The sequence below is a fragment of the Octopus sinensis genome, linkage group LG7 (genome assembly GCF_006345805.1).
Source record: "Octopus sinensis linkage group LG7, ASM634580v1, whole genome shotgun sequence".
NCBI lineage: Eukaryota > Metazoa > Mollusca > Cephalopoda > Octopoda > Octopodidae > Octopus > Octopus sinensis.
The window spans coordinates 85,128,041-85,139,727 of NC_043003.1; the positions used below are offsets into that span (position 1 = coordinate 85,128,041).

The window sequence follows — 11,687 nt, forward strand, 5'->3', positions numbered from 1 at the left end:
AAATAACCGGTTTCGTATATACTATTCAAATTTCTCAAATTTCTTTACCTACATCGTGTCATGTCTTCGTTATGAAGTGAAAAGAAGAGTTCCCTTTACTTCATAACGAAGACATGACACGATGTAGATAAAGAAATTTGAGAAATTTGAAAAGTATATACAAAACCAGTTATTTCTCCAAAAGCTATGTTACTATACACAAAATTTTATAACATTTTTCTAACGTAACGACTTAAATATATTCTTTAACCTTATAACACCAGCCTCCTGTAGTTTTTTCACTCTTTTCTATATTTTATACATCCAACCACATGCTTTCACACACATCAACTTTCTCACCTATATATATATATATATATATATATATATATATTTTCCCTTTTACCCAGTAAAATTTCTATTGGTCAAATAACTGGAGTCTCATCAGGAAATCTACCATAATGTGTCAGCTAACTTAGTCATTCTCTTAAAACTGCTTAGCTATCATCATCATCATCATCACCGAGTGGTTGTAGCGGGTGTGATTGTATATTCTCTTATTCTTTTACATGTTTCAGTCATTTGATACGCACACACAAATATACATATATATATATATATATATATGCCCCAGTGGTTAGGGCAGCGGACTCGCGGTCGTAGGATCGCGGTTTCGATTCCCAGACCGGGCATTGTGAGTGTTTATTGAGCAAAAACACCTAAAAGCTCCACGAGGCTCTGGCAGGGATGGTGGTGATCACTGCTGCACTCTTTCACCACAATTTTCTCTCACTCTTACTTCCTGTTTCTGTTGTACCTGTATTTCAAAGGGCCGACCTTGTCACACTCTGTGTCACGCTGAATATCCCCGAGAACTACGTTAAGGGTACACGTGTCTGTGGAGTGCTCAGCCACTTACACGTTAATTTCACAAGCAGGCTGTTCTGTTGATCGGATCAACCGGAACCCTCGTCGTCGTAACCGACAGAGTGCTTCCATATATATATATATATACGATGGGCTTCTTTCAGTTTTTGTCTACCAAATCCATTCATATGACTTTGGTCAGCCCAAGGTTACAGTAGAAGGTGCCATGCAATGGGACTGAACCTGGAAGTATGTTGTTGGGAAGCAAGCATCTTACCACACAGTCAATGCCTGTACCTATATATAACTTTTGTTTTTTATATTTCTCTTCTTCTTTTCTGAATACTTTATGCAATCAGTATTAACAGTTTAAATTTGTTGTAACTGTTGCAGATTGGAAGATGATGATGATTATATAACCTGTAATAGCTAGGTTTGTGGATAAATTTTAAATAGATTATAAGGCTTATCCATAACCAGGTGAACTCACAGCAAAGCACCCTTTACTTGTATGTTTAATTTGTAACAGAAAATAGTGATGTCCATATGTATAATGAGTCAGTCTAAGGCTCATCATTGTTCCTAATGTAATATCACTAATGTTTGCCTGATAAACAGGCTGGCTGTTGTTTAATTTCCTTTGAGTAAGTTCATTGCATTCTTTATTTCCAAATTGTATTGTTTAGTAATGATGTTTGACATTTAATGTGTTTGAGGTTTGTGATTCATTGGCACTGCATTTGTAGAAGTAAAGGATTTTAACTTTGGTTGAACTAAATAGAACAAACAGCTTTGTGTTTGAGGCACTGAATTTGTTAATCAACATCCAGTGCATTCTGTAAAGTGCTTGACATTAGGAATGGCATCCAGTTGTAGAAACCATGCCAAAAACAGACCTGGTGTGGCTCCTTGCCTTGCCAACTCCTGTCAAACTGTCCAGCATGGAAAACAGACATTTAATGATGATGAGGATGTTTTTGAATGTTTTATTTTAGTTTTGTTTTCTTTTTTTTACAACAGGTACAGAAGTGAAAGATTTGCAAACAGTTTTAAATGAAGCATGTTCTGATGATGGGACACTTCTTCACCTTGCTACAATGGTAGGTTTATATATATATATATATATATATATATATATATATATATATATATATAATATATATATATATATATATGTACATATGCATGTATGGTGTGTGTGCAGTGTCATCTAAATGCATGGGTGCAGGGATCTCATGGATCAAGGCAGACCAATTCTGATCTGTTTATGCTGTGGTTTGCTGTCAGTGAATATATACTATAGTGCCCAGGGGCCTACAATGCTGCCAAGGCAGCTGTGTGTGTGTGTTTAACTATGTATTGATTTTGATTATGTATAACCCACCCGAAATGTTATCAGCTGAAATGTTTTGTTGTGGAGCAATCCCATGCCAAAGAACTTATTGGGAGTCTATGACTTCTTGTGGGCCAGTGTTTTGCATACTTTATAGATAAGAGTATTTGAAACATGTTGACCCGACAGAATAGTTTCAAAGCTTAGATCCTTGATTTTATTTTTTAATATTTATTTCAACCTCTTGGAAATGTATTTCAGAAGTGGATGTGGTGGTTAAAAAGTTGGCTTCCCAACCACATAGTTTTAGGTTCAGTCCCACTCTGGCACCTTTGGCAAGTGACTTCTACTATGTCTCTAGGCCATCCAAAGATGTGTAAGTGGATTTGCTAGACAGGAACTGAAAAAAGTCCATGGTTTATGTATCAATGTATGTATGTGTTTGTATGCGTGAATATGTGTATGTTTGCATCTTGTTTTGACACTGCATGACAATGAGCAGCACTGTCATACAAGCAGTTTCTGTCATTACTAATATTCTGCATAAACATATCCTGGAGAAATTTTGCCTTGCTTGGAAACAATTGAGGGTCGATGACAGGAAGGGCATCCAGCTAGAGAAAATCTACCTCAGATAACTCTGTCTAACTCATGCAAACATAGAAAAGTGAACAGTGATGATGATATATATCACAATTAGAGGACAGATTTTCAGTGGGCTACTCACTGTATTTTTGAAAGTGAGAGTTGACAAGAGGGTGTCTGTAAAATGGTTCAGAACAAATATCATAGAATTAATATTATAACTTATCTTTAACTTACTGAGTTTGGAAGAAGGGGAGGTGCCCGTGATCTTCACAGGTTCTCCAAGACTAGTGAGCTTGATGTTGTTTATGTCCCACTTAAACTATTGCAGGTCAACACCTGCTGAAAAGACATGAATAGGAAGATTCCTGAGAGCCAGTGCTTTGGGAGAAAATAACTGGACATAGTGGTTAGTGCAGGACTACAGTAGGAGGGTTAGAATTTTGTAGATGAGGTCAGAACAGTACTGGGAGAGTTTTTTTTTTTCTTTTTTGTCACGGACAAGTGAATTTTGAAAGAGGGGCCTTGCAAGTCTACCAGATAGATGGAAGAGCATTGAAGAAGATGAAGAATACATTTTAGATTACAAAAAATCTTTATCTTTGTTTTGAAAAATAAAAGAAATATAAAAAACTGGATTATTTATAGGATGACCCAGTATATATATAAAATAGTGAAGGAACATGACTCAGTGGTTAGAGCATTGGGCTTACAATGATGAGGGTGTGAGTTCAGTTCCCAATCCAGGCTGTGTGTTGTATTCTTACACAAAGCACCTTATTTCCTGTTACTCCAGAGGATATGACCAAAAACTGCGTGAACTCCATCCCATGCAGCTGTGGTAGGTTATACAAAGGCGAAACATGTTGCCCCCTCAAAATAAGGGTAGAGGAACATTGCAAAGCTGTGACACGAGGAGATATTGATAAATCAGGTATAGCTGATCATGTATGGAAAAATGGAGACCACCTCCCCCTGTGGGATGAAGTTAAAATAATTGACAGAGAACACCACTGGAAAATATGAAAACTAAAAGAAGCAGCATATATGCTAGGACACAACATTCTCCTAAGCAGACCGAGTGCAGATATGAATAGCATATGGGAACCGGTATTAAGGAAGGATAGGAGAATATTAGATTTATAAGCCCCAAAATTCACTCCATAATTGTCCATGGGTATATGGCATAGTGGTTAAGAGCGCAAGTTATTAGCCCCAAGATTCCAAGTTCGATTCCAGGCAGTGACCTGAATAATAATAATAACAACAACATCGAAAAATACCTTAGGAATGAGAACCCAAGTTCAAAATTTCCCCCAAGACACCTGATGAAGGCTGGAGGGTATATCAGCTGAAACATTGTATTAACAGCAGACAACATGAGGATAAATATCCGTCAAATGTAAATAATGTACATAATTCCACATCTCTTAAATATAGAAAAGAATATATATTACTGATACTTATTGTAGCAGCCCTGGAAGGATGTAAAAACTCTGAAATATTTAAGGAAATAGCTAAATAAAACCCTTTTCTTTTTTAAAAAAATCGCTTCTGTTTCTGTCAAATTCACAGCCATAACTCACTCTTATAAATAATTAGTTTCTTATAACAGGCTTCCTCTTTTCGATTATAGCTGGGAGAGGCTGACATTGTACGCACTTTGCTCTCTGCTGGTGCAGATCCAGGCATACACAACAAAAATCAACGAATTCCTCTGGACCTTGCTATGTCAGAAAATGTGAGAATTGTCTTCAATGAAGAACTTCTGCAAGCCACTGCACATTCCAAGTTAGTTACAATATTCTCACATCTTTGATTTCATTTTCTCTTGTCTAGCAGTAACCATGTGTAAGCTGTGCCAGTGATTCTCAAAGTGTTCCAAACTGCTAAGGTCCCATAAATGTATCTGTCATCTTTAACCCCATACATCCATCAATCACCTTTATATATTCCATATTGTTTATCATAGAGGTTGGTATTGTATGCACTTTGCTCTCATCAGTCACAGACATACACTAAAAAAATTAGCAAATTCTTCTGAACTTTGCTCAGTCAAATAAAGTGAAAATCGTCTCCAATGAAGAACTTCTGCATGCAACTGAACATCTCTGTAGAAATGATTACATAATAACAGCAATATTATAATTCATTGTAAGGCAGCGAGTTGGCAGAATTGTTACCATGCCAGGTAAAATGCATAGTGGCAATTCATCCACCTTCATGTTCTGAGTTCAAATTCTGCCCAAAGTCATTTTTACCTTTTATCCTTTCGGAGTCAATAAAATAAGTACCAGCTGAGCACTGGGGTCAATGTGTAATCGACCTACTCCCTCCACTGAAGTTGCTGCCTGGTGTCAAAATTTGAAACCTATATTACAATTTATCGTAACCAATGTACTACATGTGAAGAACATATTACAGTAGAAACAGATTAGATAAATCACTTCAAATGATCTGCTAGAAATAGTGACAAAATCTTACTGAACCCTTTAACATTTAAACTGGCCTGAGCTGGTCTCTTACACCTACCCCACAATGTCATTCTAAAAATAAACAATCACATCATTGAAATCTCAAAAGCTACAAGATAATACCTGATTATTTCAAAACAATAAAAATAGATAGGTATTACAGTTGACAAAGTAATTTGAATGCTAAAGGTTTAAATCACAATCTGCTGCGTTACAAAAGAAGACCACATTGAATAATGCATTCTTAGGTGGAATATACCTGACTAGGGGAAAGACAGGATGCTTGTGGCTGGAGTGTTTTTGATTATGTGTATGCTGGATCACAACTGATCTGGAACTGAACAACACATAATGCTTCGTAATTTTGAGAGTTTCTAAAATTCTGCTGCAAATTTCATTTTGTGGTCCATATTTATCATTACACTATGATTCTAAATGTATTATACCATACCTCCATATGATCAAGTCACCCTTTACCAGCTCTTAATATCTTAGCTTCTTAGACCTCCACTTTCTACTCTTCATTCTGCTGTCAGCCAATTTTTTTACCCTCAGGGTGTGACACTACCCACTTTGGAAATCACTGGTCAACACACACTTGTTTCATCCCATTTTATTTTGTTTTAATTTTTTTTAAGCTGTTTTACCATGGCATAAATGAGAAGGGTTTGTTTTCCTACATATGAACATTTACCAACCTTTGTATTGCAGGAGCCAGTATTTTTATGTAAATTTCATAAGTTTATATAGAATAGTGCTTATGTTTCTTAGTATGAAGCAGATATGAGTCAACTATCACCTGGATAAGATGCCAGTTTATCTCAAACTGTGTTCTCGTATGATATAGTATTTGTTTCCAATGGTTGGTTGAACTGTTGTATGTAAAACTAGCAGTGTCGCCTGGCGTTGCTCGGGTTTGTAAGGGAAATAACTATATAAGCATTTTTAGAGAGTTATAGCCAAAAAGTAGCAAAAAAATGCATTAAAAATGGACAAAAAATGATGGTAATTTTTTTTTTTAAATCGTTGACTCATCGTAGACATTTTTAGAGAGTTACTTCCCTTATATAATATCGAAAAAAATGCATTAAAATGGAAAAAAATGATGGTAAATTATTTTTAAAATCGTAGACTCATCGTAGACGCACGCTAATACCCAGAAGGGCTCGATATGAATGACAACTATAAGATTTGGATAAACTGCACCGCAAAATGTGGGAGTAGTTAGGAATCTAAATCATAGGAGACAGACACACAACCTTACTTTTATATAGAAAGATTACAAATACTGCTCAAATACCAAAAAACAAAAACAGGCTGAATACCAAGACAATAGCAGTTGCATCAAAGAAACTGTGAATCAGGAGTATGTGAACCATGAACCATGAATGGAGTAGTACTAACTGGACACAATACAGAGTTTGATCAACCCTAAATGAGCAGCCCAAGTGAAAGTACCCGATTTTTAAAAGACCTGAAGCACTGATATAGCCATCTGTAAAAGGGAATTAAAACTGTTATGCTGGTGACTTAATAGCAAGACATATTTATTCTACTACTAATACTAATACTACTACTACTACTACTAATAATAATAATAATAATAATGATAATATTAATAATAATAATATTAATAATAATAATAATAATATTAATAATGATAATGATAATAATATTAATATTAATAATAATAATATTAATAATAATAATAATCTTTCAAGCACATCTATCTTTTACAGAGGATTCTGCATGAAACTTTTCTTCTTTCTCACAGCATAAAACACATTCCACTGTTTGAACTATTAATATTACTTTCTACTAAAGCAGGACATAACTAGTTTTGTGGCGGATTCTACTGATTAATGCATGTCTACTTCAGGCAGACTGGACTATAGTGCACTGTGGATAAATGTTACTCCATAAGATTTCTCTTTGAGAACCAAGCATTTGTTTGATAAAGTTATTCTTCATTGTTATATGTATTGCTAAAAAGGAAAAAAGCTATTTATTCCATCAATTTTACAAATGTCAAAATTATCCAAATCATCTGAGTTTTATAATCAGCTCTGAGAAAAATATCAGTTTTTAAATACTTAAGAAAAGCAGTGTTCTTTATTTGACAAGCCAACAGGCACCGGCAATCAGGACCCCTTGCGCTCTCCTGTCCTGTATACAACTTGGCATATTACTGCATCAGTTATTCTGATTCTAGCTAGTAAGACCATTGAGTATCTTCTTTCTCTGTCTTCCCCAACTTCTTCCTTGTAGTTTTTCTGTTGTCTTCAAGTGCTCAAGGTTGTCTCTTCTTATCGGGTTGCCAATGAATTGAGCCTGTTGTCACCTTATGTCATTGAGAAGCTTCCTGTGGAACTTTGTTCATCTAAGGCCCTCAATATTTGTCACTCTTTCTGCATAAGACACCTTCAACATGCCTGCCTTTAAAGAACTAAATCCCTACAACATTGATAGCTTTTCCACTTGTCTGTTGATATTCCAGGTGACACAACTATATGTGGATGGAAGCACTCCATCGGTTACGATGACGAGGGTTCCGGTTGATCCGATCAACGGAACAGCCTGCTCGTGAAATTAACGTGTAAGTGGCTGAGCACTCCACAGACACATGCACCCTTAACGTAGTTCTCGGGGATATTCAGCGTGACACAGAGAGTGACAAGGCCGGCCCTTTGAAATACAGGTACAACAGAAACAGGAAGTAAGAATGAGAGAAAGTTGTGGAGAAAGAGTACAGCAGGGATCACCACCATCCCTGCCGGAGCCTCGTGGAGCTTTAGGTGTTTTCGCTCAATAAACACTCACAACGCCCGGTCTGGGAATCGAAACCGCGATCCTATGACCGCGATCCTATGACCGCGAGTTCGCTGCCCTAACCACTGGGCCATTGCGCCTCCACACAACTATATGTAAGAATAGGGTCTATGTATGCCCTTGACATTCTTTTTGCTCACACTTCTTTACAGCTGTGTATATGACAATATATCTTTGATCTCGCCAAAAGCAATATTAAAATGAATATTAATATTTTATTTCACTGAGACATTTTAAAGAAAATACCTATTAGCATTGTAATCCTAATTACACTGTTTGATTTTTCTTCAGTATGGGGCGTGTATGCCAGCTCTTGGCTTCTGGACTTGATGTAAACCTGAAGGACAGCAGCGAAAGCCAAAACACACCTTTACATTGGGCTTCTTGTTATGCCTCACGTGACATGGTACAATGTCTCTGCTGTAAGATTTTGCTGATGATAACATACTTATTTTTATTTGCTCTCTTTCTTTCTTTCTCTCTCTCTCTCTTTTTTTCTCTCTCCTCTCTCTTCCTTCCCCATCTCTCTCTCTCATTCTGTTTTTATGTATCTAGTGAATCCCTCTACTATCTGTCTGTATCTATCACAGTGATGACTTCATATGCTTTTTTCTTTTTTACTCTCTCACTGTATTTGTATGCTTGTATCTATCTTAAGTAAATCTCTATTATTAGACTACATATCTAACCCACTGACCACTTTATGCTTGCTCTCTTTCTCTCTCTCTCTCTCTCTCTCTCACACACACACACACACACACACACACACACACAGGTATGAATGACTCAAAGCACTAACTCTTTGCTGTATATCATTTCCCTTCAGTATGCTACTCTTGACTCATTTCCATTATGTAATTTCTAGTGCGTGGTGCTGATGTTAACGCAGTCAACATGGATGGTTGCACTCCACTTCATGAGGCTGTCTCAAGAGGGAACATTGAGATTGTGGAAGAACTGCTAATCCATAAAGCTGACCCAACACTAAAGATTAAAAGAGGGTAAGAACATATCTTATTCAAACATAAAAACTTTCTAAAGTGTAAATAAATTAGTTTTTCAGAAAAATAATTTATTCCTACTTTGTGAACTATCTGAATTAATTACACTCTCTTTACTTTTTACTCTTTTACTTGTTTCAGTCATTTGACTGTGGCGATGCTGGAGCACCGCCTTTAGTCGAGCAAATCGACCCCAGGACTTATTCTTTGTAAGCCCAGTACTTATTCTATTGGTCTCTTTTGCCGAACCGCTGACGGGGACGTAAACACACCAGCATCAGTTGTCAAGCAATGCTAGGGGAACAAACACAGACACACAAACATATACACACACATACATATATATATATATATATATATATATATATACGACAGGCTTCTTTCAGTTTCCGTCTACCAAATCCACTCATAAGGCATTGGTCGGCCCGGGGCTATAGCAGAAGACACTTGCCCAAGATGCCACACAGTGGGACTGAACCCGGAACCATGTGGTTGGTTAGCAAGCTACTTACCACAGCCACTCCTGCACCTATTATGTGTAACATAATTTTTGTCCTTGGGTAGCAACTGTTATTTCCTATTTGATTACCTCGAGAAATTATGAAAAATGGCTAATATTTCCTTCAAACTTTGCTTTTGTTACATTTATTCAAACCCCAAAGAATCCCTCTTAATACATTGCTGTGATGCTCCCCCACTACTCCTGCTCATGATCAGAGATGCACATATTGTCAGCCACTAAGACTGACCACATGCTCAAGTGGTTAAGGTTAAGCAACTGACAAGCAAATCTGTGGTATTGAGCAGAATATTAGCTATAGCAATATTTCTGCTTCAGCAACTCAGTGCTGAATGTCTGAAATGCAATAGAAATAGATTAGTTTCAAAACATTGATGTCCTGGTCACAAAAGTAAAGTTTAAAAGGGATAGTAATAGTTTTCTTTGATTTCTAGATAGAAGTGTAAATAGGAAATAACACTTAGTAGCCAAAGACAAAAAAAAATTTATTTTGTTACAGTGTTATTTGCAGGCAGAGGCTAGCACTAGTTTCTACACATTCTGTTGTGCCACTTATTTAATTGTGTAATTATGAAGTTCACATCACAACCATGTGGTTTCAAACATACCCACATACACATACCCACATACAGCCACCCACACACACATATACGTATATTTGCACACAAATTCATCCTCATATACACATAGGTATATGCTTACATATATATGAGACATTTATGCATATAAATATACGCATATCTATCTATCTATCTCTCTCTCTATATATATATATACACGTCCTCATATTATTATTATTATTATTATTATTATCATCATCATCATCATCATCATCATCATCATCATCATCATCATCATATATGTTGCTGCTGCTGTTCTTGTTGTTAATCAACTCTGATTAAGCTGAGTTTGTGTCCATAAATTTTCTCTTTCTTCTGTGTGGTTTTGGACAAGTTCATAAAAGTTTGCAGTCTTCTTAAATTTTATCAAACAGAAGTGCAAGCATGGCTGTGTTTTGAGAAGTTTGTTTCCCAGCCACATTATTGCAAATTCAGTCCCACTGCATGGGCAAATTTGTTCCACTATAGATGCAGTCTGACCAAAATCTTGTGAGTGGTTTTGATAGACCGAAGCTAGATATACATTTGTGTGTGTGTCTGTGTATGTCTTAGATGATATGTCTGAAGCTTACTTAAACAAGGCTGTCCTGGTGCCAAACAACAGTAACCACATACATATAGGGAGGAAGATTCAACATGCTCACTCACATTATTGAAAATAGTTGCCAAAAATCTTTCTCAAATAACACTTCTCTGTCTTTAAAAGATACCTTGAATAATATAGTCCTAAATACACTAATGTCTGAAAGAGTGGGATGACCATGGCTGGAGTGTTTTTGATCATAGGTCCACTCCATCAGAGCTGACTTGCTGTTCAACAACTAGATATTTATACATAAACTGAGCCGCACAAAACCCATATGCACGTAACCACACACTTACACCTAGCTACACATGCATATTCATTCAGCCAACCATACACATACATCCAACCACACTTGCATGCACACATGCATCCAACCACTCATGCACATGCATTCTGCTGCACATTTGCACCCAGCCATGCACTTACATCCAACCACACTTGCATGCACACATGCATCCAACCACTCGTACACATGCATTCTGCTGCACAACAGATATATATACATCTAGCCATTCACATACCTACACTCGCACCCAGCCATATGTACACCCACACAACCACATAATTCATTAACTGCAACAGTGTTTATTTATCTATGTACTTTCCTGCCCTTTTTATTCCTTACAGAGACAATATAGGCAAATCCGCTCTTGATCTTGCAGATCGTAGTGCAATTCTACTCAGCCTCTTGCAGAACCCTCCAACTAAACATAGTAAAAAGCAATTCCAAGATATTCTTAGTAAGTCCAGATTTGGTAATTTTTCTCTCTCTCTCTCTCTCTCTCCCTCTCTCTTTCAGGCTATTTGTCTGTTCTCTCCCTTTTCTCTCTGTTTCTCTTTCTCTCTCTTCCTCCTATTTAAGTCTATTTATCTGTCTATGTAACTAACTGTTT

General features: G+C 36.7%; 1 protein-coding gene across 3 annotated transcripts in view; it reads left to right on the top strand.

Moving 5' to 3' along the window:
- LOC115214018 overlaps positions 1–11,687 on the top strand; it is a 60,476-nt gene that overhangs the window by 9,675 nt on the left and 39,114 nt on the right. For 2 of the 3 annotated variants that reach the window (XM_036504865.1, XM_029783037.2), the window contains exons 2-6: positions 1,867–1,946; positions 4,401–4,555; positions 8,359–8,489; positions 8,933–9,068; positions 11,422–11,534. In XM_036504865.1, the coding sequence (XP_036360758.1) occupies positions 1,944–1,946; positions 4,401–4,555; positions 8,359–8,489; positions 8,933–9,068; positions 11,422–11,534 (538 nt within the window). In that variant the 5' untranslated portion in view covers positions 1,867–1,943. The remainder of the gene's footprint in view (positions 1–1,866; positions 1,947–4,400; positions 4,556–8,358; positions 8,490–8,932; positions 9,069–11,421; positions 11,535–11,687) is intronic. The other variant, XM_029783038.2, reaches the window with a different exon arrangement.